General features: G+C 40.0%; 6 protein-coding genes and 2 pseudogenes across 8 annotated transcripts; 1 reads left to right on the top strand and 7 right to left on the bottom strand.

Moving 5' to 3' along the window:
* Nucleotides 1-89: 89 nt before the first annotated feature.
* Nucleotides 90-2,850, bottom strand: LOC103339210 (laccase-17-like). The gene is made up of 6 exons (XM_008242494.3): nt 2,559-2,850; nt 2,305-2,456; nt 1,960-2,204; nt 1,739-1,867; nt 682-1,653; nt 90-439 (listed from the first exon to the last, which is right to left on the bottom strand). Exons 1-6 carry the CDS (start codon nt 2,688-2,690, stop codon nt 309-311), a joined length of 1,761 nt encoding a protein of 586 aa, XP_008240716.2. The 5' UTR covers nt 2,691-2,850; the 3' UTR covers nt 90-308.
* Nucleotides 2,851-4,259: 1,409 nt separating this feature from the next.
* Nucleotides 4,260-6,301, bottom strand: PCS1 (Eukaryotic aspartyl protease family protein). Its single transcript, XM_008242484.3, has one exon. The coding sequence runs from the start codon at nt 6,066-6,068 to the stop codon at nt 4,725-4,727; it is 1,344 nt and encodes a 447-aa protein (XP_008240706.2). The 5' UTR covers nt 6,069-6,301; the 3' UTR covers nt 4,260-4,724.
* Nucleotides 6,302-7,701: 1,400 nt separating this feature from the next.
* LOC103340840 (amino acid transporter AVT1D) lies at nt 7,702-11,858 on the bottom strand. Its single transcript, XM_089054848.1, has 11 exons — nt 11,447-11,858; nt 10,547-10,836; nt 10,238-10,452; nt 10,046-10,069; nt 9,783-9,963; nt 9,451-9,670; nt 9,225-9,360; nt 8,947-9,112; nt 8,645-8,688; nt 8,375-8,437; nt 7,702-8,268 (listed from the first exon to the last, which is right to left on the bottom strand). The coding sequence occupies exons 1-11, from the start codon at nt 11,698-11,700 to the stop codon at nt 8,176-8,178; spliced, it is 1,686 nt and encodes a 561-aa protein (XP_088910974.1). The 5' UTR covers nt 11,701-11,858; the 3' UTR covers nt 7,702-8,175.
* Nucleotides 11,859-12,828: 970 nt separating this feature from the next.
* LOC103339189 (uncharacterized) lies at nt 12,829-14,783 on the bottom strand. Its single transcript, XM_008242473.3, has 2 exons — nt 13,179-14,783; nt 12,829-13,090 (listed from the first exon to the last, which is right to left on the bottom strand). Exons 1-2 carry the CDS (start codon nt 13,448-13,450, stop codon nt 12,949-12,951), a joined length of 414 nt encoding a protein of 137 aa, XP_008240695.1. The 5' UTR covers nt 13,451-14,783; the 3' UTR covers nt 12,829-12,948.
* Nucleotides 14,236-16,081, bottom strand: LOC103339180 (putative E3 ubiquitin-protein ligase RHC2A). Its single transcript, XM_008242464.2, has one exon. The coding sequence runs from the start codon at nt 15,799-15,801 to the stop codon at nt 14,737-14,739; it is 1,065 nt and encodes a 354-aa protein (XP_008240686.1). The 5' UTR covers nt 15,802-16,081; the 3' UTR covers nt 14,236-14,736.
* A 1,808-nt stretch (nt 16,082-17,889) lies between these two features.
* Nucleotides 17,890-20,192, top strand: LOC103339170 (uncharacterized). The gene is made up of 6 exons (XM_008242460.2): nt 17,890-18,159; nt 18,292-18,434; nt 18,542-18,592; nt 18,715-18,936; nt 19,072-19,174; nt 19,391-20,192. The coding sequence occupies exons 1-6, from the start codon at nt 18,074-18,076 to the stop codon at nt 19,962-19,964; spliced, it is 1,179 nt and encodes a 392-aa protein (XP_008240682.2). The 5' UTR covers nt 17,890-18,073; the 3' UTR covers nt 19,965-20,192.
* Nucleotides 20,193-20,223: 31 nt separating this feature from the next.
* LOC103340830 (protein LATERAL BRANCHING OXIDOREDUCTASE 1-like) lies at nt 20,224-22,144 on the bottom strand (annotated as a pseudogene). Its single transcript, XR_016128519.1, has 4 exons — nt 21,831-22,144; nt 21,260-21,506; nt 20,737-21,061; nt 20,224-20,659 (listed from the first exon to the last, which is right to left on the bottom strand). The product of XR_016128519.1 is annotated as a protein LATERAL BRANCHING OXIDOREDUCTASE 1-like (transcript).
* Nucleotides 22,145-23,314: 1,170 nt separating this feature from the next.
* Nucleotides 23,315-25,208, bottom strand: LOC103339158 (protein LATERAL BRANCHING OXIDOREDUCTASE 1-like; annotated as a pseudogene). Its single transcript, XR_016128522.1, has 4 exons — nt 24,968-25,208; nt 24,451-24,698; nt 23,833-24,157; nt 23,315-23,752 (listed from the first exon to the last, which is right to left on the bottom strand). The product of XR_016128522.1 is annotated as a protein LATERAL BRANCHING OXIDOREDUCTASE 1-like (transcript).
* Nucleotides 25,209-25,792: the final 584 nt, after the last annotated feature.

A 25,792-nucleotide genomic window follows, 5' to 3' on the forward strand; every position in this document is an offset into this window, starting at 1 on the left:
ATTCAAAGAAGCAGGCTTGCATGTAATGGTATGAGTTATAAACTTGAGCACAACAGCATTCCAGAGAGAGCAAAATTATAAGAGGACAATTTTACTTAAAAGAAAAAAGATTTTCTATTGCATTTCAATTCAATAATTGAATGGCATTACAAGTCAAAACCCTAACCCAATTCTTTCACAGGGAAGGAAACTTTAGTTGGAACATTCCTGAATCATCACACTAACATAACCTAAATGCCTTGTAAGGGGAGCAACAGGGCAAAAAGAATGAAAGCAAAACAAAACAAATCTATGACCAAAATTTGAAATTAACATTTGGGAAGATCGGATGGTGGAGGAAGCAGCTTTTGATTGCGTCTCTTTCCGTCCAAAACGACCCATGCCATCTTCAAGCCCCAGCTCGTGTGCACTTCTAGATGGCAATGCATGAACCAAACACCTATTGCATCACCAAGAAAAGAAATCAGATTGCATAACCATAATTGACACCCAAAAAAGAGGTAATGAGAATAAGACTTTTAACAGCAAATATTCAACTTTTTATCAATCAGGTGACCAACTTAATGATGTTTGTTAGAAAAAATAAACCGTAGATTATGTTGTTAGACTGTGAATATATGTATTATTAAATGAATGTTTAGATTCACAGTCTAACAACATAACACGTGAGTTAAAAGTTACCTGGATTATCAGCAAGGAAGCGTATAGCAACCCACCCACCAGAGGGCACGCCAACGGTGTTCCTCTCAGCAGGGTCAACAAGGTTGTACTTTTTTGGGTCATTCTTGGGATCAAAGTTTCCAGAACCGAAGCCCACCACAAAGAAATTAAAGCCATGGAGGTGAAGTGGGTGGCTCTCTGCCCCAATGATGCTAGTGTCTTGCAGAACCAACTCCACACTAGTATTGAAAGGCAGCACCACCACCTTAGTGCCACTGCTCACAGCAATATTGCTTGGTGGAGTGCCTGTGTAATTGAATTTGAATGGTGGGTTGGCTGGGAAATCTGTGGTGTACACACCCTTTGATTGGTTGAAGAAGTGGGCTTGGAGAAGAGCTGTATTTGGTTGCACAAATGTCACATTGTTGACGGCTGCTACTACTCTAGTGTTGTTTGGGCCTTGGCATGTTTGGTTCTTCGAGCATGTGCTTACTCCCAGGCCAACAGTGAAGAAGAAGTTCTTGTTCACAGCTTTTGGGACATTTGCTGGGAATTTGGCATTGGCCAAGCTGCGGATTTTCTTGTTGTAGTTCATGGAAAACAATGTGTCATTGAGCTTTGGAAGCACTGGTTTGAGAAGAGGGAGCTTTTTCTTGTTCTTGTTCTTGTTGGCTTTGACAGAAGATGTTTCATATTCTAGTAGGCCTGTGGTTGTTGAGTTGTCGAAAGCCGCCGGGCCGGTGACATAAGGCCTAGCTGCCATGACAAAGGTGGCCTTTGGGGACTTAAATTTGGTCCTCAGAAGAACATTTGTAGTCTGTCCTGGTGTGATGAGAACAGTCTGGGTTTTAAAAGGCTTTATATAGACTGCATCAGCTTCAACCACAGTGACTGTGTGATTGGCAATGCTGAAGAAGAGCTCATTATCGAGTGCAGCGTTGATCAACCGCAGCAGATAGGTCCTCCCTGGCTTCACCTTGAGCTTGTATGTATCTGCTTAAAATATTGCAGATTGTTTATCTTATAATCCAAAAAAAAATCTCTAATTTTGAATTAGGTGATATTAATTAGTAAATACCTTTGGCTGAGCAGTTATACAAAGGCCCAGGAAGACCATTGATGGTGTAAGCATCAGAGACATTTGGTCCCGACCCTGTTTGCAAGGCTTGGCTGATGACTGCTTCTGTGTCTGCTTTCCACCATTCACCTGCAAATCAATATAAGTTTCATGCTTAATGCTATAATTAATGTCTTAATTGTTTGGATTTTGTAGCAAAGATTATGATCTTGATCATTTACCAAAAATGATGGGAACTTCTTGGAAGGGTTGGGGGAAGGGGTAAGGGACATGTCTTTTAGGGAGAATGACAATAGGTCCATAGACAGTTGCCCTAAGCCAGGAAATGTGTGCATGCCACCACAAGGTGCCTCTTTGGCCAGTAATGGTGAAGTTGTAGACATAACTCTGGCCTGTCTGAATTGGGCACTGAGTGATATATGCAGGACCATCTGCCCATCCACTTCTCAATTGCCTGATCCCATGCCTGTAAATTCTCCAATTTTAGTCAGCATTGATGCTCAATTCAAACTCTGAAAAAATCATGCAAAAAACCAAAGCTAAATCACAAGACAAGAATTGGGTACCAATGGAGGGTGAGGTTGTGCTGAACACGATTGACCACCTTGATCACAAGCCTGTCACCTTCCCTTGCTATGATCCGAGGCCCCGGAAACTGCCCGTTGACAGTCACAATGCTCTTTGTTTGACAAAGCCTTTTCACATTCTGTGACTTGATCTGTGCAAAGCAATAAAAAAAAACCAGACAAAGGTCAATCCCTTAATTAACCAATCTGTTTCAATTTGACATTAAACACTGTGCATGAAATGCAATACATACATTGAACTTGTAGTGCCTGGTAACCCTTGCATGCTTTGCAAGTGCTGGCTCAGGAAACACACATAAAAAAGCACAAACTGCAAAGAAGATAGCCATGGAAAAGGCTGGTGATGGAAGGAGGCTAGAACCCATCTCTCTGATCTCACTCACTTAACTTGCTTAACCTTTTTCAAGCAAATATTATATCAAAGCTGACTTGGAGTTCAATGGATGAAGAAACATCAAATTAATGTGGCTTTTTATATGGTGAGGAAGCTAGCATTGTGCAGTAGGGTTTGTTAATTAGGTGATTGATTGAGATGAGTGAGATTCCATTGCAGTTGCAGAAAACCTCTGCCTTCAGCAACAAATTACATGTTTGAAATTAAGCTAGAGCTGCTGGTCATGTTTTACTTTAGAGTGCAGGTCAAGACAGATTATATTTATTAATTGTTCCTCTTAACGGTATCACTTGGTGTTCCTGGAATGCCCCTTGCAGATTACATTCTGAAATGAAGAGTTTCTTGCTGGTTACATGGGTATTTATGTCAAATTACAACGAAAGCAATTGGTGTCGTTTCTTTGGTGGAAGATAAAATAGCGTTATTCTGAATCAAGAAAAGGGATTGATTTGAGAAAGGGGTTTAATGGGCATGGTTGCCTGGTAGCCTTCAACCTCCTACCCTTGATACTTGCTAATCAAGGAAAATGAAGGAAAGTCTTACACCATCTTTGTTAGCTGTCGTTTGTTAATCCTACTGTACAACCCTAACAACTTTGATGCTAATGGATTTTAAATTTGTGTTATGCTTTTAGTCCTTTGGAGAAAATCCACATCTGATCTGATTCCCACCAAGCCAATATTTGAAAAGCATCCATGGCAGATCAAATCACTGCCCCAGTTTGAGAATGTTTATTGTTTTGATATAAGGATTCATTGGTGGTGCTACTTTTAGACAAAGAATGAAACATGTCATAGAGAGCTCTTTTCAAAATAATTGGTGACCAACTACTAAATGATCTAACACCAATAATTTCTAACTTCATCACATGCATAGTCCAACACATGTGACGTTTTATCATAAAACTTCGGTGTTATTAGTAGCCGAACACTGACATATTTTACCAAGTTTCTGCTCTGATATTGTTCAACAGCTTGTTTTATGTTTCAGGAAAAAGTAAGTATAGAATGCTATCGAATAAAAAGCAATGTGAAAATGTTGTGGACACATGAACAGAGTGCCAAACTATCAAAGTAATGCTTATATGAGATGCTAACAAAGTAATGGGCTCTATTTTGCAATGAAAATAAATAAATGGGCCTTGTGAATAACCTTTACAATTTGCAAAGGCTTTCCTCACCTAAAACAAACAAATCACGCACAAACTAGCACTCGGTTTAATGGTTTCTCTCTTCTTACTATTCGAGAGATGCCATCATAAGTTTGAATATTCCTCTCACACGTATAAAAAAATTTACCGATCACGCATGTTTTACATGAAAGACGACAGTGGTAGCATCACCTTTTAAAAAGGTTAGATGGTAATGGACCAATCTTGGTCGAAAAACATAGGATGTTAAAGGGCAGGCAAAGCAAACCAAGTACTGTTGTCTTGGATGGTCGTTCACTTCGCATTAAAATGGCGACAAACTTTACACCACAAATTGATTCTTGTTATCAATATGGTCTCTCAAGCAATAACGTTTCTTCAAATATTTGATTTTTTTTGGGGGTACTTTTTAAAAATATTTATTGTAATAACTTTTACATAAAATACAGTTACACATTGCAACGAAAAAACACACATACATATAAACGGTTAATAAAATATTACATTTTTGCATCCGAAATTTTTCACAAAATTAACCATCCATTACACATTAATATTATTGGTAAAATAAGTTTCTACAACAATTCCAAGCAATATTTAAAATAGTTAATAAGCGATTCTCAACCGTTGATGTAAACGCCATGCTTCCCTAACCAAATCTCAATCCTTATCCTACTTCATCTATGATCTATTTAATCTACTCTAAATGGTCCGCACTCTGACGGTGGCCTAAAGAGGACGATAATATTGTCGACAGGACCACACCACTGTAAATACCATGTACTACACACAGTAATCTAACCGTCCAATTAAAGGCTCTGATGTGTGGGACCCAGACCATCAAAGCCCGGGGAACTATACACTGAGACCGAATCTCTGACCCGCCAAATCACACTGCACCTGAGCCAAACCGATCCTAGAGTTTTGGAGATCAAATTCCATCCACACGTTTTGCTGATGGTGATGACCAATCACGTACGCCTCCACGCCTAAAAGGTCAGAGTTCCCAAATGTGAAGCAATGCAGCGTATCATTTCCCTTCACTTGACCCGGTACTCGATACAGCAACTGGCCACCCGATACCTTCATTTCGGCCCCCCGAAACATTAAGCTCACAGAAGGCAATGGCGGCATTCTCGGTTGACCCGGAGGGACCCAGTAGCACAAATCCATGGCACCTTGGAAAACAAAGTTTGGATCATCCAAAACGCTGAGAATCTTTGAGGTCTGGTTCAAGAACTCGTCTCTCAAAGCGGTGTAAACCGGGCCGAGAAGGAAAGTGAACTGGGTTCCCGAGTCAACCATGGTTTGACCCGCCCCGGTATGGTCCGGTACGAAAACCGATTTCGGTATCGGAAGCAATTTGTCCGAAACTTTGATGCCTTCAAGCTGGACAGTGTAAGCGACCCGGTCGAAGTACGGCAATGGGGTCGAGATTTGAACCAATGGGGTGTAATTCAACGGCGCGATCCAAGAGAAGTTAGAGTCTCCAAACAATAACAGGCCGGAAAAATCGGAACCCGAAATGCAGTATGAAAATTTCGGAAACCCCATTTGGGAAACGAACGAGAGAGACCCGCGGTTCATGCCCATTAACCCGGTGGTCTTCGCGTCCTCGTCCGTGTTGGAGCTGAAGGTTGTGTCCATGCACCCGAAAACCAAACCCGAAATTCCGGAGCTTCCGATATAAAACGTATCGGAGGCGAGATTTCCTTCGTTGGACGAGGCGTCAGCGTAGGAAAGAATGGCGTGGCAGAGCTTGTTGGAGTCGCAGGAAGCGGGTATGGTGAGGTCTTGGGTCCGGGTCGTACAGGTGGACGACGAACACGGGACGGGCGAGTAGGAGGAGGACCGGGTCGGGTCGAAAGTGGTGTTAAAGTTTCGGGTTTTGTTGCAGTGAAGCCAAGAGAGCTCGCTTCCAGTGTCGATGACCATCGAAACGTTCTGTGGAGGCGTTCCCACTGCGATGGAGACTGTGAGGGTGACATTGTGATGAAAGGGAAGCCTGTTTGGGGACTTTGGGAGGGACCCAGATGGAATTTGTTGAGTTTTGAGGGGTAAAACAAGTGTTTGGGTTTGAGGGGAGCAGAGTTTCGGTGCAGTTAAGCAAATGAGGACAGTGACAGAGCAGAAGAAGATGAAAGATTGAAACTTTAGACATGGGTTTTGTAGACGGTTCCAGAAAATGCAGGCTTTCATGGTGATTTAATATAAAGGGAGCTTAAAATGGAAGGCAAAATGCGGAAGATGGTGTTTTGGGTTAAGGGAGTGAAGGGTATGTATTAATGAGCAGAATGTGGTTGAATGTGGAGTGTCCTGTGTTTTGGGGACAGAGTAAAAGAAAAAAAAGACTCTGAATATGATTCTTCTGATACAGAGCAAAATAAGCTTCACTTTCGCAGTTTTTTCTTGCTGCTTAAAAGATCTTGCTTGCTTCCACACATGGTGAGATCTATAAGGTAGACGAGGATCAAACGACAGTGTCCAACGATGTCGTTTGGTGTGGTTACATACAATTACACTTACGCTGGACCATGTCACCAAACAACCTTATTTTGTCTAAGTTTGGTGCATGTCAGTTAAGCTTGCACACTTTTTTTTTCTTCTCTTTTACATTGGTAGATCTTTATGCAGTTTCGAAGAAGCCTTCCATTTGTATAGCTCATTGGCTTCTGCAACAAAATTTTCTGTCCATTTGTCAGTGATTTCCAAAGGCTCTGTTTGATGAAGAAGGGTCTCATGATTCACATTTTTTACCGCTTGACTATATTATGTTATGTAGCCTTTAAAATATGCTATTACAAGTAAGGAACTTGTAGAGTGATTAAGAGCAGTTACTTCTACACTTGAAGTTCTGTGTTCAGTGACGGTTTCAAGAATTCAAAAGTGGGTTATGCAAAACTTACATACTAAACTCAACGGTACAAATGACTTTCATTAATAAACTTACATTATAATTCACCCCTAATTAAATCCTAAAATACTCTATTTAAAAAAAAATCCCATATGAAAGCCCTAGAATAATTCATCCCGAATCACCACTTCTTCATATCTCTGAGTTGTGTTGTGTGTTTCACCATAAGGTTTTAATCGTACATAGAGCAAGAATAATTGAATGATATCGATGATGGCATCCTCGTGCTAAAAGTATGGAGCGACCTTTTTCTTCTTGTTGGTTGGAACTTGGAGGACTCTTGAATTTTGAAGTTATTTTAAAGGGCTGCTGCACATGACTGAACTGATGGCTCTCCTCTCCTTTGGCTAGGGGTAGGCTCTGTGAGGCTGTGAGTTGGACAGCTAGCCCTGACATCTGCCCTTAAGGCCCCTCCCAATTAAAAGAGAAAAACTTAATTGCAACGGAATTACACTATTTCACTATCTCCGATCAATATATTATGCTCCTTGAAAGTATTATTATGTGTGTCATAGTATTATTGGCAATTTATAGTCTTCCATTAAAGGGTCCTCTCTTTTATTGGTCCTACAAATATAGGGTACTACGCTACTTCATACAACACTGAGCATCGATACAAGATATCTGTGTGAATTCGACAAATACTCTTCCCTAATTGAGCGAAATACCTCGGGATGGTCTTCCGTGCCCTCCGCCTGGTGCTTAATCTTTTGTTGTGTGGTTTTCGTTTGTTTTGTTCTTTTGGCTTGTTTTTAGTTCTTTGGTTTGGTGTGTCTAATCTGTTGGTTTGGTTGAGTTTGGCTCTCCTTTGGGCCTTTGCCGGTTGGCTTTTATGATATCTTTGTTGACCAAAAAAAAAATTGAGCGAAATATCTTCCGTACCTTTTGCCAAAACAAATAAATATATCAACTAAATTAAGTATTCATGTGCTGCTACTAAAATAGTTCATTGTCAAATCCAAAATCGGTGGTGAGGCAACCAATGTAAATTGTGAATACTATAAACATAAAGCCTCCGGTCGGTTGCACATGTAATGCTGAATTGTTTGAGGGCAGGAACAGTGCTGTTGGTTGCATGATTGAAACGTTGCTTGGGCACTAGTTTCCATTTCTCCACAAATGGATTGATGCATGCTAAGTCCTGCTTGGCTTGTGAATTACATAACTTGTTGGAACCAAATGAACCCCCTTTATTGAACATATAAAGGACCAAGTTCATTTAATTTTGTGTAATAAGAAAGCTAGCTGAATGTCACATATTGGGTTGTTTGTTCCTATTTGTTGAAAGTCTACAGTACAATGGTTGTATTACATGGTGCAACAAATCAATAACGAAACGACACATGACCAGTCTCCCTCCTTTAGCTTTAGGCTAGAATATCATGTGTTAAATTACATTTGATCAGCTATTCTTGAAATTGCTGAGTATGTTCCAATAATAGAACACACCACCCCCACAGTTATGATCAGAATGCAAGTTGCAATCTGAAAATTAGAGCAGGAAATATTGTGAAAGAGGCATTATTGCAGAAACGTTCTGATAAATTAATTGCATTGAGTAATAATTACAATAATGGGTTGTGATTCTTACCTGCAGTTTAGTTAATCTACCTCTGAGTAGGATGAGATAACACACACATGGAAAAACAACAGCCTGTCAAGCAATAATAGAAAGAAAAAAAAAAAAAAAAGCCAAGAAAAAGATTTCAACTCGTCAATGAACTGCATGCAATCTTGGTGTATATATACTAAGAGTTTTAATTGCGGAATAGAGAGAGCCGATCGCTCAATCATGTTTGTTGATGGATCGACTGGCTCCCTCTATCCTGGAATTGAATGGGTTGATGAAGAAGTTACTCACCACTAGCATTGCTACTAAGGATCCAATCAATGCCATCACAGAGCCTGCAGTCCAGTTGACAAAATGAACAGCTTAGTAGACGCCACACTTTATATCCAAAGAACTTTGCCTTGTCTTTTTGTTTTAAGCAAAAATGTTCTTTTATCATATGATGTGATATGTTATGTTGTTTGATTGTCAATCAAAATTGTTCACTAGCTGAATTTTGTTAGTAGTTGATAGCCAGATAGCCAGCAGAGTGAAAAACACGTCTTTTATTTTAAGAGTTTGAACTTCTCACACACAAACACACATATGCTTACCAAAGAATGGAAAACTCATTGCCACGCCCAAAGTTGATGAAACTAGAAGTGTTCTAACGAAAATCGAAACACAGTGAGATCCCGTCCAAGCTTCGGGAAAGAGTTCCTCTACACTCAAAGCCACTGGTGTCATTGTCAAGGCGTACTTTGTCATTGGGTTCACAATCTGCATAATCAAGAGACAAAAAAGGAAAGAGATAATCAATGTATATGCCAAAAAAAAAAAAAAAAAACTAAGAAACCATGGAAAAAACAGAACCAAGTTTCTTAAATCATACTGTTGTCCAGACTGCAATTTTGGAAGCAACAAACTGTGTGGGCATGTTTAGAGTGAACTGAGAATGGATGGAGTCTCCAAACATTAGAAAGCCGAATACTGCTACCCCAGTGTATATGAAAAAGCAAAATGTAACACTGCAGCAGAGAAACATGTCAAATACTTTGTCACATTTTTAAAACCAGGAAAAAAATAATTTTAAATAAAGCCAATGTTGGTCACCTCACCTGGTTATTAGAACTGCTGAAAATTGTGATGGTTCTTTCATGGAGGTATAGATATTTGGGAAGACCGAATGGCCGGCGAAGCCAAAGCCATAGATACCAATTGTGACAGATATATCTGAAAGGTTTAAAGCTGGTCCTCTGTGATGAAATCCAACTTGGTTCACCACCCCAACCCACAGCAAGCAAAGGGCCACAAGGATTGATGCAACCACTCCTCCAACTGAAAACATTGGTTCAATTGTACAACTTTTCTAGAGCTTAGATGTTCAACATTGTGAAATTGAAAGCATAAAGATTTATATAGATTAAGATAAGTGATCAGAATATGAAACCTGAGAGGTAAGAGAGCAAACTAAGGTTTTGAAGCCATACAGTTGGAAGAATTACAAGAGTTGCTGTGATGCCAAAGATATGATGGCTATCAAGATGGATTCCACCAAGTGTCATTTGGGTGTCTGGGAATACTGAGGCCAAGTTATCACTCATCATGGTCAAAAACTCCACACAAGCACCCTACATCACACAGGCATTTAACTTTTAATGTATATTAGAAAGAGGGAGGCATAGAGGAAACTAAAGAGTTCTGTGCACTTACATATAGTTCTAGATACAATATTATCTGCATGGCCCAAATCCAAGTGTCAGTGTTGCTTCAAACATATAGAAACATGCATGGCTCATATGATAAATTTGTGATGTGAATCCAAAAATCACAAGACGATGGAATCTTGGACTATTGAATCCATAGTCTGACAACATAAGCATTATCAACGTAAGTTACACTTACAGATAAGAAAAAACGACCAGTGGAGCCAAAAGCAGCCTGGCCAATATCCGGGTAGGTTCGGAGCCCGGGACAGCTTTCTAAGCATCTCTTCAACAAAATTCCAGTATAGCAACAGATGACACCATATAAAGCAAGTAGTATAAGGCTCAACCACCCTCCTTCTTTTATTGCATATGGGGTTGTAAGAAGTCCTATCCCACATAGAACATTGGTTCCTGCATAATAAAATGATGAAATTCTCTGTTAGAAACTGCAGAGTGGCAACTCATTCTCTGCTATTAATCTACCATGAAAATTGATTGTTATTACCATTGAGTACAGCTTGGGAAAATGAACAGCAGCGTTCCTTGGGTGGGGGCAATTCGGGGAGGGAGCCTTTTGAGGCGCAGGAAGAGTAGATGGAGGATTTGGCAGCTTGGGAAGGTGAGGGGGGCACTTCTTTGTCCAAACTGGTTTGAGAAATGAGTAGCCTTGTGGTGCTTGAATCAGAATCAGATATTGAGTGCCGCTTGTCAAGTGTAGACAAAGAATTCAAACTCGCCGCGCCTAGGAACCCCAGGGAAGGAGGCGTCACACTTGTGTACATGTCAATCGATTGCCTGCATGCACATATTCAAGAAGGAAAAAGTCGACTGAAGGACACATTACAAGACATTTGATGTTGGCAACTTATTAATGTTGTTTCTTAGTTGCAAAAGACCCACTAGTGTAGTGGTTTAGAGCATTTGCTCCTTCAAGAAAGGTCATGGATTCGAGTCTTAGCATCCATATAGTGTGTGTGAGTTTAGTATATTATCGCCCATTTCCATAAAAAAGGTCCTCAAAAAAAAAAAAAAAAAAAAAAACGAAGTTGTTTCTTAGTTTTCTGTTACCAAATGGTTCAATCACTAAGAATATATAATATCACATTTAGGCTTAAAATTTATCATGAAACTCAAATGAAGAAAAACATGTTAGGATATGGTGAATTTGGACATTGTTTAGGTTAATTCTTGTCAAGGTATGCGGATTCGAACTTAGACTTTGAAAAAAAAAACACTATACGAAAAGCTAGCTAATATATGTTAATTATTGTTTGAATGCGTGATACATATTCACAGTTTAGCAATATGAAAATCTTATCTGCATCGACAAACCATGTTACAAGAAAGCAAATACTATACACACATATTTATATACATATGGTCTTGTAGCCTATGAAGAATTTACCAGTAGCTTTGAGGCCATGCATTCGTATTAACATCAATGGAGTTTTGGGACAGATTTCTTGAGGGAGCTCTAACGATATCGGATTCGGTATCGGCTTCATATTGCTCACAAGACCTGTGTGCTTGGTTTTCTTCATCATCTGTGTGGAAGTTGTCATCCCCACGATCGGGACCAAGATCCTCGTCCAACTTCATCCAACTCATCATCACTTTCGATCGTCCTTGATTAATATTAATCACAACCCAATTAGGCATGCATGCAAACACTTAATCTTGAGCTCCTAGCATTAAGCAAAAAAACAACCTAGGGCAAATGCAAAACAAAGACAGACAACAAGAAGATTGGCACTAACTTGTTCTGTCAGATTTGTATTTGGTTTCACCATCTGCTTGTGCATCCGTGGTTTTTGGAGATGACAGCATGCATATTGCTGTACGTATGTGGCTGTGAGACCCTTCAAGGATCAAGACGTGCACGTGTCAGTTGATTAGTAGGGCTGGTTCTTGCTGCTGGAAGATTTTGGGTTGATGACCAAGAAGCAAAGACCCAATGCGATCCGAACTTCAGGCTGTGTGTATACTATTACTAATGAAATTTGGTTTCTCATAGACTCCATATGGTTATATGACGAAATTGATTTGCTTGTGTCAAGAAAATAATTGATTGGTAATTCTGAAAAGGAAATTGAAACAATTTTTGCAACATATTTATTATGGTCAAGGTCGTTCCTTTCCCTTACCAATTTAGCAACTTTCCTTAGACGAAGAAACATTCTACCCTTTTCTTTTTGGATGAAAAGAAACATTCTACTTTGCAATTGTAGTTCTCCTCTTTTATTCTATATAATATTCATTCATGCATCGGAAGTCCTCTGTTGAATTCTTCTATTTTTCAGTATCGTTTCTATAAGAAAAAAAAATTATATCCTAAGAAGAAATAGGTCTCAAAAAAAGAAAATAGACAACATATATAGCAAGTTGCTTCCACCATATGTCAATATTATCGTTTCACTTATATTATAATACGTGTATATATTTTTAATGCTATACTCTAGTATCAACATATTGTTCACCCATATTTAACATGTGAATTGGTAACCTACGTGACGGTCCGACTGCCAAACCAAAAATTTCCCAGATGAAGTAGATCCAGTTCAGTTGGTATGGGATCACATGGAGGACAGTCGCAGCAATATTGACAAGCCAACTTTAAGTTAAAAGTCTTTAACAACAGTAGCTTTGCCCCGTGATATTGCTAGCTTAGCTTTGCTGTGAATACAAGTGCATCATATGAACTATCACAGTAAACATGATGTATGTATGCACAGCCTTGAATTCATGTGAAATTACAGTTACAGAACAACATATTCGAGGCCATGGTGATAAACTAAAGAAAAGGTTTATTCTTTCACGTGACAGTGTTAAGAGAGAAACGCTGTTTATAAGCTTTGACAGCACCAGAGCGAGATCAAAGTTACAAAACAGAGAAAGAAAACGAGGGATCTATCTTTTGTCGATTTGGTTGAGCTTGCCAAGGCCATTGCACCGAGCACAGACAATCTGAGCCTCGTCCTTCCGTGCTGCATTAGCTCTCAGGGTCACCCCTGACTTCCGAACGAAACCCGCCCCATCGCATTCGGGACACCTAAAACGAGCACAGCAAACACAACTCAAAAAGATTTTATAAAAAGAGGAGTCAATGAAATGAGAGAGCAGTGTCGTTAGTTAATTACAGGTCCTTGCGGGAGAAGATAATTGGGAAGGCAGTTCCAAGCAGAGCCACTGCAGCAGCTCCAGCTATCAGGTAGGGGGTGCCATCAGCAGATACATCTCCAATGGCAGCAACCACAGTCAATGCTCTCTTCTTCTCAATCCTAGACTTCCACAACAGAGATTTTGACCCTGCCTGTGTCGTCAAGAGAGAGGGGCTGCTGCGGCCGACCGCAACCGGTTGCTTCAGTGGCTCTGCAGAAATGATAGTCAGAGGAGAAGACATTGATCCCATCTCTGTTGAAATCTGGTAATTTCAATTTTCTCAGCTTGGTTGTGAAAAAGGGTGTTTTGGTTTGTGTTTTCTTCATTCTAAATGGATAGGTAGGGCCAATAAGAACCCAAGATTTTTGTGGGTTTAAAGATAAGGCTGGGTCCACGCCGACTTCACTCGTTTAATAGGGTGGGGGCAAGAAGGAGCTGGCTGAGACTAACTGGTGGCTTGAAGCAAGCGAATGGTGGGGAACGGGTTGTGGGTAATGAGCGAGCAAAGGATGAAGTACCATATTCCAACAGGTTGTGCCGCGTGAAAAGTCCTAACCATGACTTAGAGAACCAAAGACTTGCATTGCTGTGAATGAGCAACGAGGAGCACGATGGCACAAGACTTCCATTGCGATGGCTCATCAACAGTTCACATGCAACAAAGGGTAGAATTTACTAGGCATAAAAGGACTTAATTGGCCATGAAGAAATACATACCATCACACAATGATCAAAGACCAGATCTTTTTGCCGTTTCTGAAGCATTTGGTTCGCTGCTTGAGCAGGCCGAAATTCGTTTTAAAAGAGACGATGCGTGTGCTTCCAGCAAATTCCTTTTATTTCATGAAAATGTGCTTGGAATTATCAAATTAACAACCGCAAATTCATTGGTTAGAAGAAACTGCAAAATTCTGAGTGATGATGAAGATGGCCTAATTCCCAACTGGAACTTACTTCACATGTTAGGAAATTAATCACATGATCCAACTGCATCCCAAATCAAATTTTGCTGAAAATAAATGCAGCACACCAACATCAAATAAGAGAGCCAGTAATCACTTTGGATAAAAATGAGAACAATCAAAACAATCCTAAGTACAACAATAGACAACCAAAAAGAACAAAAAACAGCCACCGGCTTCTAGGTCAATTCACTGTAACCCTGCAATTCTGCAACAAGCGAGGCCTTTTAAGTCCTAGCAGTAATACAAACAACAACAGAAAGCCTTGTACCACCTCTCCATTGCTAACTTTCCAATGCTGCCAAGCCACCACTTTAATCCCTTGGCTTTACGTCTCCTCCTCCTCCTCCTCCTTCCAAATGTGCGAAAACTGATTCCCTAGTCTCTCTACCAAATTCAAAATTTCCATCTCTTCCACAGAGCCCCAATTGAGAGACTCTTCAATTCTCTGTCATGTATTGCTATTTACACCAAACAAACGATAAATGTACAAACTTTCCCTTCCTCAGCAACAACATCAGCACAATGTAATCAAAATATCAGAACCCAATAACTATAAAACACTAAACCTCAATCAGTTATCTTCCAAAGCCCAACGCTGGCTTCTCCTCCTTGATGATCTACTAAACACATTACCAGACCCGCTTCTCGAGCTTCTGAGCCTCCCAAAAAAGGAGAAGAAATTGCGAAAAGCCTGAGCAAACCCACCACTCTCCCTCGCTCTTCTTCTAGAAGCCCATGAAATCCTCCTAGGGGCACCAGCCGTATTGAACCCACCATCCATCTCAGTGTAAACAACTGGAAGCTCACGCTCAGCAGCTCTCCTGCCTCCGGTGAACCTGCCCACAGCGAATCCGCCCCCGGGCAATCTCCAGATAGTCAACCCCACCGTCTCTTCTTCTCCAACCACACCATTATTCTCCGGCGAGGCTCTGCCACTGCCACGCGGCCCGCGCACGTCAGTAGGGAGCTGGTGGCGGCAAACCGGGCACGAGTTTCGAATCGAAAGCCATGGGAATATACAGTCGGAGTGGTAGATGTGCTTACAGGGCATCTCGCGAGCTTCCGAGTCGAGCTCGAACGCCTCTTTGCAAACAGCGCAGTGCGACTCGGTGGAGACGTGGTCGTCAGCGATTTTGATGACGGGCATGGACTCGATGGCGGCTTTCGACGCCGGAGGGTGGTCGAGCCGTGCGACGCCGTTTTCCAATTGGGTCAATTGGTGGAGCAGCCGGTCGAAACCCGATCCCATTAAGAAGTCCGACATGGACGACGGTAGAGGGCGGAGGCCCAAACCGGCTCCGTCATCGTAGTAAAGCTCGAAGCTTCCCGGGTCGGATTCGGTGTCAGGTGGGCCTCGGAGGACAATAACCGGGTTGAACGGTGAGCGATCGCGGCTGCTTCTCTGGCTCCGGCGGAGATTAGGTGGGCTCGGGCTCTGCGAAATTGGAGTGTTGTCGAGGAACATCGCGGCGGTGGGGAATGGGTGGTGGAGAGGAGATCGGGTCGGGGTCTGGATCTCTTCGATGAATCCGGCGCCGCAATCGGGGCAGAGGATCGAGTCTTGGGCCCGGATCCGAACCCGAATCGATCGGCTACATGTGTAGCACCAGTATGAGGCGGAGCCCAAGGAAGCCATCAGAAGCTATCAGAAACCCTAAACAGTGAAGACCAGAGAAAGAGGCGAAGAGGCAAAGAGGCAAAGAGGCCCCTTTCTTTATTTTCCGAAATTGGAAAAAGATTGAATCTTTGTTGAAGTGAAAATGAAGCCCAGCAATCAAGAACGAACGCAATCCAATTTTCAGAAGCTCAGATCGTTCAGTGAAATCGAAGGCGAAGTGAAGCAGAGAGCAAGAGGAGGAGAGAGAGAGAGAGAGAGGAAAGTGAAAATGGGAAATACGAAGCTTTTAAAAGGAGGTGCAGGTAGCGCGTCGTTCCTTAAAGCGTGGCATTTAAGCTGTACACAGTACATGTATTTTAACCTCATAAAGCGAAAATCAAATCAATAAACGAAAAATGGAAAAGACGAAAGGACTTAAAATAGTTTTAGTAATTTATACGAAATTTTAATTTGACCACTAAAAAATAAATTTAGGCAAATTATAATTCAAAGTTTTTGGTTAAGTAAATATGAAGAGTGGCGGCATTAAAGTATAGGTCACGGTATTCTCAAAATTTCTGTCACAATGAGAAAATAACGAAATTTCTATAAATTGTAAATGTTGAGTTGTACACGAATTAGTTAACTAATTAAATTACAATTTCGTATAAAATCTAATGACGAAAAAGAAATTTAGTCTTACAAAAATATTTGATACGCGGTGTGACGGACGGACACACATAAACACAATGTCGCCGTGGCTCATATTGAGGTTTAGGTCTCCGCGAACGTTTTGAAAAGGCGTTTGACTGGCGTGGCAATTGGGCGACCAAAACGACATGTCGTGTGAGTTTGTTTACATGTCACAGCTCACTGATGAAGGCTTTTTATGGAGTGACGGGGATGGACCCTACCTAGTGGCTAGTAGGACTAGCACACATACGAAAAGACAACATTTGATTATGGAAGACAGAATATTCCACGTTTGCACCACTATTGTATTGTTTTAATGGTTTCAATTTGTGGAGCCAAATCATTGGTGCAGTGAAGTGGCCATTGCCAACACCATGCGAGGGAGCACGTTGTATTGTGTTTACCAACTTAACTCCGTCCAATAAACGCAAAATTAGCAAACAGATGTGGATTTAATAAACCTGAGGCAAATCTTGCTGACAGCCAACCACTGAATTAGGTTTTAGAGGTCACTCTCCGCCAGTAATTATCCTCCATCACCGATTGCTTGTAGTGTACATTAAGTTTGGTATAGTTTGTTAGTTCATATTCTAACCACGTAGTGTTGAGACTTAGATTTTGCTGTCCACACATGATTTATGACTGGATCAAATGTGGATCCGAGATTGATTTACATTCATAAATTATTCATGTGCGTGTGAATGACTGACCGTAGCATAATTAATGTTATTATAACTTTATTTGTTTGCCTCTCTAGCAACACGTAAGGCAGAGCGAAAACTTGATATACATTATTAGCACCGCCACTAGTATGTAATGCAACATCTTAATGGTGTGTTTGGATGAAGGAAATAAACTTGGGATTTTGACAAAAGTTAAAATTTCTAAATTGACATGAACCAATTCCTATGTTTGGATATAAAAAAACACATAAATTTAGAAATTTCATGTGGGAAACAACATGGAATTTAGAGGACATAAATCTCAACTTTTAATTATATCTAAAAGTTGTCATTTCTAAAATTCCAAGAGAGATTGAGTTTTTAAAAAAGATAACTTTACAAATAAAGCTTAAAGTTCGTATTTTAAATCCGTTACTCAAGCAAGAAACTTTTTAAATTATAGAATATTAATTTCTGTCATTTATAAATTTCTTTATACTTTTAAATTTTCTCATCCAAACGCATTTTAAGTCTTTGACGCCAGCAGTTGTTTAATATACACAACTGGTGACAAAAAAAAAAGGGAACAAGAAATCCCATGATTCAACAGAATTGGGCCTTCCACCGAAGACTGAAAGACTAGTACAAAGTTTATTGGGCCTCTTAAAACCTCAGCCCCACCTAATCTAACTTGCGGGCCCATAGGCCGGGCAGCTCGGCGCCCAGCCGCCTGCGTGTCTTCCTTTTAGTTCTAGTGTGTAAACTAGAGTTCCAGAACTGTCGAGTGGTTTCGAGAACTTGAAGTCTGAGCGTTGTATGTCGACTTATATTCCTATATAAGTCTGCTGGTGCTTTAAACCGTTTCCTTTGTAATTTATTGTTTCTTCATCCATTAGCAGAGCAGAGAGGAAGGCAGAGTTTTTTAGGGTTTTGGTTTTGTTGAAGACGAAGCAACAATGGCAAAAGACGGACCCAACTGGGATGGATTGCTCAAATGGAGCCTCGCTCACTCTGATGGCACTCGCCCCAATCGCAATTTGAGGTACTTTTCTCTCCGCGCCCCCAAAATCATACTCATTACGCAATTATTTGTAATCAATGTATAGAAATACTCAAAAGCATGTGTGTGAATGTTAGAGACCAAATTGATTGGCTTTTGGTTGTGTTTTTATAGCGAGGAGGATAGGAGATGGTTTATGGAAGCGATGCAATCGCAGAGTATTGACGTTGTGAAGCGCATGAAGGAGATAACACTTGTAATGCAAACTCCTGAGCAGGTTTTGGAAGCTCAAGGAGTTACTCCTGCTGATATTGAAGGTTTGTCTCCTTTTATTTAATAAAATATGAAATTCTCCTCCAAGTTTTGTTTTGAATTTATAACATATAATTAACTTTGTTGGTACTTCTTTTGGGGTCTGTGTCAGATTTGTTGGATGAGTTGCAAGAGCATGTTGAGTCTATTGACATGGCCAATGGTAAAATTTCTGACCCTTCTCTTTGAACTGGACTTTTGCTATCATCTTATTTGGTGTGTGTTCTTTTGCATATTGATATTTGGGTCTTGTGCGTTGTAACATTGGCTGTTAATTTGTCACAGATCTTCATTCCATTGGCGGTTTGGTCCCTCTTCTTGGTTACCTGAAGAATTCCCATGCTAATATCCGAGCAAAGGCTGCAGAAGTTGTGACCACTATTGTCCAGAACAACCCCAAGAGCCAACAATTGGTCATGGAAGCAAATGGCTTAGAATATCTGTTTTCTAATCTCACATCCGACTCTGATGTGACTGTTCGAACCAAAGCTCTCGGCGCAATTTCCTGTAAGTACTGCTTTTGGTATTATGATGAACTGTGTTTGCTCTTTAGTCATGTAAGTAGTTGTGTTTTTCTAGTTTTGCCCTGTCGTGAAAGAATATTAATGTAGCTTTTGATTTGCAAATGAATGGCCTTTTCAGCTTTAATCCGGCACAACAAGCCTGGTAGCATTGCATTTCGTCTAGCAAATGGTTATGCAGCCTTGAGAGATGCTTTATCTTCTGACAATGTGAGATTCCAGAGGTAATTGTGTGTTACAAGGATTTTGTTATATCTTCAGTTCACGTTTTGCTTTGGGCCATTTTGTTAATATGTTTTTTTTGGGGAATTAAAACAAATTAATGAAATTGAATAATTCATGTATTTGGAAATCTTCACATGTTTATATTATATGCCATCATTTTTGCCTCAATTAGTGTCCCAATAATGAATTTCTTTTGAAAATTAACCATTTTTCAGGAAAGCCCTGAATTTGATTCAGTTCCTACTGCACGAGAATAGCTCTGATTGCAATGTAGTAAGTGAGCTAGGATTTCCACGCATAATGTTGCACCTTGCCTCTAGCGAAGATCTAGAAGTACGAGAAGCTGCACTCCGGGGCCTTCTTGAGCTTGCTCGAGACAAAACTGATGGGTCCACTAGTGGTTTAGCTGATGAAGATGAGAAATTGAAGCAACTTCTTCAAGAGCGAATTAAAGGTATTAGTTCAATGTCTCCTGAAGATCTTGGGGCAGCTAAAGAGGAGAGGCAGCTGGTAGACTCCCTCTGGAATGCCTGCTACAACGAGCCATCTTCTCTTCGTGAGAATGGGCTTCTTGTGCTTCCAGGGGAAGATGCACCACCACCTGATGTTGCAAGCAAGGTTTTTGAACCTCGTCTTAGAGCTTTTGCTCCAAATCCTGCAAATAAAAACCCTGGTACCGAGAAGAAAGAAACTCCTCCTCCTCTGCTGCTAGGTGCAGGTCCTCCACCGGAAGCTGCAAATGTTCAAGGTAGTTCTACTACCAGAGATGATGCCAATGGGAGCTCTTAGACAAATTAGTAATGTAGCTATAGCTGTTTTTGTTGCCTCTATTTAATCAGCTCACGGAACCAGTTTACTGTATCATACACTCGGTTGTAATTCCGTTCATTCCATTCCCCCATACCTCCACCCCTTGTATTTCTCTTTAGATTCAAAAGTTTTTTGCTTTGCATAGTATCACATTTTGTTAGCTGTTGAGCCTGGTATTAATGAAAACAAGGTTTTTGTTGTTTCTTAGCTGAGCAGAACATAATCTGGGTTTGGCAACTTGAACTTGAAGTGCACTATCGATGGCACAAAGTGGATAAGATTTATTTTATATATCAAACAAAAGAGATAAGTGCATATTCTTACATGTACAGAGAAATGAAATTCAACAAGCTTGATGTTATTTTATTAACAGGCCCACTCAAAGTCATCAAGGAAGACTTGATCCGGCTTTTGGAAATAGAAACAGTTGCTCAATTTCCAGCCTTAGCCGTTTCAATATGCGCCTTCCCCTTAAGTTTACCCTTCAAGGAAGAAAAAATATACTCTCCATATCTAACTTTCTTATACATTTTTGATGTCTCCAACATATTATCAAATGGTTCGACTTCAGCATCAACATGCGGACAAAGAAATGAAGCATAAGATATCCTCCTTTTGCTTTTGTTTGCGACAGCTCTGTGTTCAATACTCTTGTTCTTCCCATTGCTCCATATCTGTCATAGCAATAAGAACATGAAGCTTAGAAAAAAATATTGTACTTCTTTAATAAAGTTCAAGTACCATTTTTAACCTCAATAGCATCTCCCACATTCACAACGAGAGCGTTTGGAATTGGCTTCACCGGCACCCATTCCCCTTCTTTATGAATCTGTAATCCGGTTACATCGTCTTCTTGCATGAGTATGGTTATGGTGGTCGTGTCCGAGTGTGGACTTAGACCTAGTACTTTATCAGGCATGGAGCATGGAGGAATGTAGTTCACCCGCAAAGCTTGGCTCAACTCTTTGTGTAGGCTAAGAAGAGTATGCTTCTCCAACCCCATAATTATAGATAGAGACCTTAGAAGCTCCTCTCCAACTCTTTTCCCTTCACTTGAATATGCCTCAATAACCTCCCTTCATCATGATCAACACAACACTTATCAAGAAATTGCAAGTCAATTAGAGTTTAGCTAGCTTCATTTGCATATATATGAGTGACTTTGACCCGTTGATGGATGTGATTGATGCTCCTAAGTATTAGAGGTTCACACTCTTAAAGGGTAATTAAAAATACTCTCTATTTTTCCCCGAGTTAAGTTCAGAAAATTTTACTTGTATCCCTCTGGTTCTGTTGCCAAAACTTCAGATTCCTGTTTTGTTCTGGGTAAAGACTGAGAAGCAGTGCGTCAGACCAGTCCATTCTCTGCACTTGGGAAGCACCAAAGAGCTGCCCGTAGCCTTGAAACTCACCCGATGCCATACGAATCTTATTCTTCTCTTCTAATGGAAGTTCAAAGAACTTGGCCGTCCCATCCTTCATCTCCTGCAACACTTCTGTTGCCACTCCATGATTCACCACCTGTGCATGCACAGTTTGACTTTATATGTAACTTGAAAAGTGTTCATTTTTTAACCCAAAAAGAGAAGAAAAGAAAAGTGTTCATTGATTCAAAGACTATCATCAAACAATCATCATGAAAAATGCCTGACTTTTTAGGTCAACATTTACAGTTTGATAATATAAACATTTCTTTAACAACGTAAGTCTAACGAAAAATAATAAACAAATTATCTTAATTAGGATAGGCCACGGGTGATTTCAGTATCATTTTTTAATCACTCCTACGAGGTGAGCATAAATTATAAAATATTCAATTTGTAGTACATGTTAGGATATGATCACCTGAAAGAATCCCCATTCTTTGCAAGCCTGGTCCAGTTCGTCAAGCTCTTCCTTGTGGCCTCTAGAGAGCAAAGAAAGATCAATGACAGGGATCCTGGAAGAAAGATCATTTCTTGGCTCGTCTTCTTCATTCCTAATTATGAGGAATTTTCAGGGACCTGCGAAGGGTCACTCTTTACCAGTTCTTGAACATTTGGTACATATGCCATATCAGGGTTTGAACTCATGTTTCTTTCTTGTTCTAGATGCTTCAGGTCAATTGTTGCAGATTGGTTACCTTTAATGGACGGAGGAGAATGATTTGTTTTTTTGCGGGTGCAGATCATGTGCGAGATAAACTATATGTATACATATTGTTATATATTCTATAATTGTGATAGTGATAGAAATATTTGTTTAAACGTTTCATGAGAAAACATTTGATCACCTGCTCTTGTCGGTGTGCATGGCCAATAATATTAAACTCCATAAAGTATAGAGTATAATGCAAATTTCTTTTCTTTTTGTGTTATAATTTTTAAATTGTATGTATATTTACAGACGAGCTATTAATTTAATGATACTTTTCTTTCTAGCGAAGATGCTCTAAATTTGAATTTCATATTCATCATTGATTGAAAAAACTGCATCCATCATATATATTTTGGACTAAAAATAAGCATGAATACAACCAGGTCACATGAGGGAACGCTTTTAGGTGCCTGTGAGCCCCAAAATCATGACAGCCATTGGATTAATCCAACGGTTGATAGTGTTAACCACCTAAAAAAACCAAAAGGACCCACAAAAGAGTGCATATATATAGGATGCTTGATGCAATTTCCTATTTGAATAACAAGCCCCACTCAAAGTCATCATGAAAAACTTTATTTAATTTTCTTTTTCTGGCTTTCCCTTTCAAAATAGATGCGGATCCTTTTCTTCGTTGACTTCAAATCTTTGTAGTTTCAATGTGTGCCGTCCCCCATAAGTTTCCCCTTCAAGGAACTCCCCAGATAATCTCCATATATTTGACCTTCTTGTACATCCGAGACCTTGATGTGGCAAAAGAAATTATGCATATTTAAGATATCCCTCGCTTTGTTCAGTTGTGACAGCTCTATGTTCAGTGCTCTTGTACTTCCTCCATATCTGTCATAGCATAGAGCTTTTGCTCCAAATCCTGCTGATAGAAACCCCCTGTACCGCGAGATGAAAGAAACTCCTCCTTTGCTGCTAGGTGCAGTGCAGGTCCTCCACCAGAAGCTGCAAATGTTCAAGGCAGTTCTAGTGCCATAATGATGCCAATGGGAGCTTGTCACTTAAATTAGCTCATGGAACCTGTTTACTGCATCACATATTTTGTTGTCATTTCATTCCATTCCCCCTTACCCCACCAATTTTTATTTCTCTTTAGATTCAAGCGTTTTTTTTTTGCTTTGCATATTATCACATTTTGTTAGTTGTTTCATAGCTGAGCAGAAAACAATTTGGGGTTTGGCAGCTTGAAGTTGGAATGGCACAAAGTGCATAAGATTCATTTTATTTATAAAAAAGAAGAAGGGAGAACTGCAAATTGTTACAGCCACAGAAAAATCAAAATCAACATGCTTGATGACGTTTTATTAACAAGCCACTCAAAGTCATCAACGAAGACTTGATTTAACTTTTGTCTGGCTTTTGAAAATTGAAACATTTGCTCAACTTCCAGTCTTCGCCATTTCAGTGTGTGCCTTTCCCTTAAGTTTATTCTTCAAGGCAGTCGTCAGATAATCTCCATATTTGACTTTCTTGTACATTCTTGAAGACTCCACCATATGGTCAAATGGTCCAACTTCCACGTCAACATGCGGGAAAAGAAATGAAGCATAAGATATCCTGAGTTTGCCTTCGTTTGCCACAGCTCTGTGTTCAATGCTCTTGTACTTCCCATTGCTCCATATCTGTCATAACAATAACAACAATGAAGCTTCAACAAAATAATGCACTTCTTTTGTATAGTTGAATTAGCATTAATTCGTACCTCAATAGCATCTCCCACATTCACAACGAGAGCGTTTGGAATTGGCTTCACCGGCACCCATTCACCTTCTTTTCGAATCTGTAACCCGGGTACATTGTCTTCTTGCATCAGTATGGTTATGGTGCTTGCGTCCGAGTGTGGACTTAGACCTAGTACTTTATCAGGCATGGAGCATGGAGGAATGTAGTTCACACGCAGAGTTTGGAGCAACTCTTTATGTAGTTCAAGAAGGGTATGCTTCTCCATCCCCATAATTAAAGATAGAGACCTTAGGAGCTCCTCTCCAACTCTTTTAACTTCACTTGAATATGCCTCAATAGCCTCCCTTCATCATGATCCACACAACACAACATTTATCAAAGAATTGAAAGTTAATTAGAGTTTATCACTAGCACGTGTGCTGGTGACTTTGAATTGTTGATTGATGTGATACTCGCAAGTATTTGAGGTTCACGCCCATATAAATTGTGATTAGTCAACCATCTTCAAAAAATATTTTCCAAAAATAATAAAGTAGAATGTAGTACATGAACATACATGCCACTAGCTAGTGTTTTCAAATTTCAAGAAATTAATAAAACTTTCCACTTTTTTCTGAGTTAAGTTTAGAAACATTACTTGTATCCCTCTGGCTCTGTTGGCCAAGAGTTAAGCATCCTGTATCGGGCTGGATAAAGAGTGAGAACCAGTTGGTCAGACCAGTCCATTGTCTCCCCTCGGGTAACACCATCGACTTGCCCGTAGCCTTCAAACCCACCGGATGCCATACGAATCTTGTTCTTCTCTTCCAACGGAAGTTGAAAGAACTTGGCCGTCGCATCCTTCATCTCCTGCAATACTTCTGCTGCCACTCCATGATTCACCACCTGTGCATGCAAAGTTTGACTTATATTTAACTTGAAATATGTCCATTGACTCAAACACTATCACACACAAAGCATCATGAGAAATGCCTGAATTTGGGTGGTCATAGTTTGACAAATATAAACATTTCTCTAGCAACATAAGTTTGATGAATGCTAATATGATAAAGTTATTTTAGTTCAGATATGCACCGCACTTCTTCTACGCGGTCATAAAAATTATAAAATATTCAGTTTGGAGTACATAACGCTACCAATTAGGATATGATCACCTGAAAGAATCCCCATTCTTTGCAAGCCTGGTCCAGTTTGTCAAGCTCCTCTTTCTGCCCTCTAGAGAGCAGAGAAAGATCAATGATAGGGATCTTCGAAGAAAGATCACTCTTTGGCTCGTCTTCTTCATTCCTATTTACGAGGAATTTTCCAGGGACCTGCGAAGGGTCCACTCTTGACCAGTTCTTGAACACTTGCCATATCAGGGTTTGAACTCATATGTTTCTTTCTTGCTCTAAATGCTCCAGGTCAATTGGTTGCAGATGGGTTACCTTCAATGGAGGAGGAGAATAAGAGGGTTGAGCTACGTTACTTTATTTAGTATATTTTTGTTAGGGTGCAGATCATGTGGGAGATACACTATATATATGTTCTCTATATAATTGTGAGTGTTAGGTAGAAATGTTTGTTAAAGGTGTGTTCTATTATTATAAGAAGACATTGCTTTATACCTGCTCTGTTCGGTGATACATTGCTTCATTAATGAAATTTTCTAAAATGCCAACAATATCCTTATCAATTTAAACAAATTACATCAATTATCGAATAATAATATGGTAAAGAGATTCTATTTAGACTCCCACATCTTTCCATTTGCAAAACAGACTGCCCAAAAAACAAAAACAAAAACAAAAACAGAAAAATATGATTCGGATGATGAGAGGAACTCAACTGTTTTTGGCAAACTCAGAAAAAGCTCTGTATAGCAGAGGAACCTGGAAGAAGAATGATATGTCATCTGGAAGAATAACAAAGCTGAGGATTGTTCAGCCCAATCTCGATCCAAAGAATATTAGGCATTTTCTGTTCTTTTATTTATTAAG

This window comes from Prunus mume, linkage group LG1 (assembly GCF_029339155.1).
Source record: "Prunus mume cultivar Tortuosa linkage group LG1, ASM2933915v1, whole genome shotgun sequence".
In the NCBI taxonomy this organism is placed as follows: Eukaryota; Viridiplantae; Streptophyta; class Magnoliopsida; order Rosales; family Rosaceae; genus Prunus; species Prunus mume.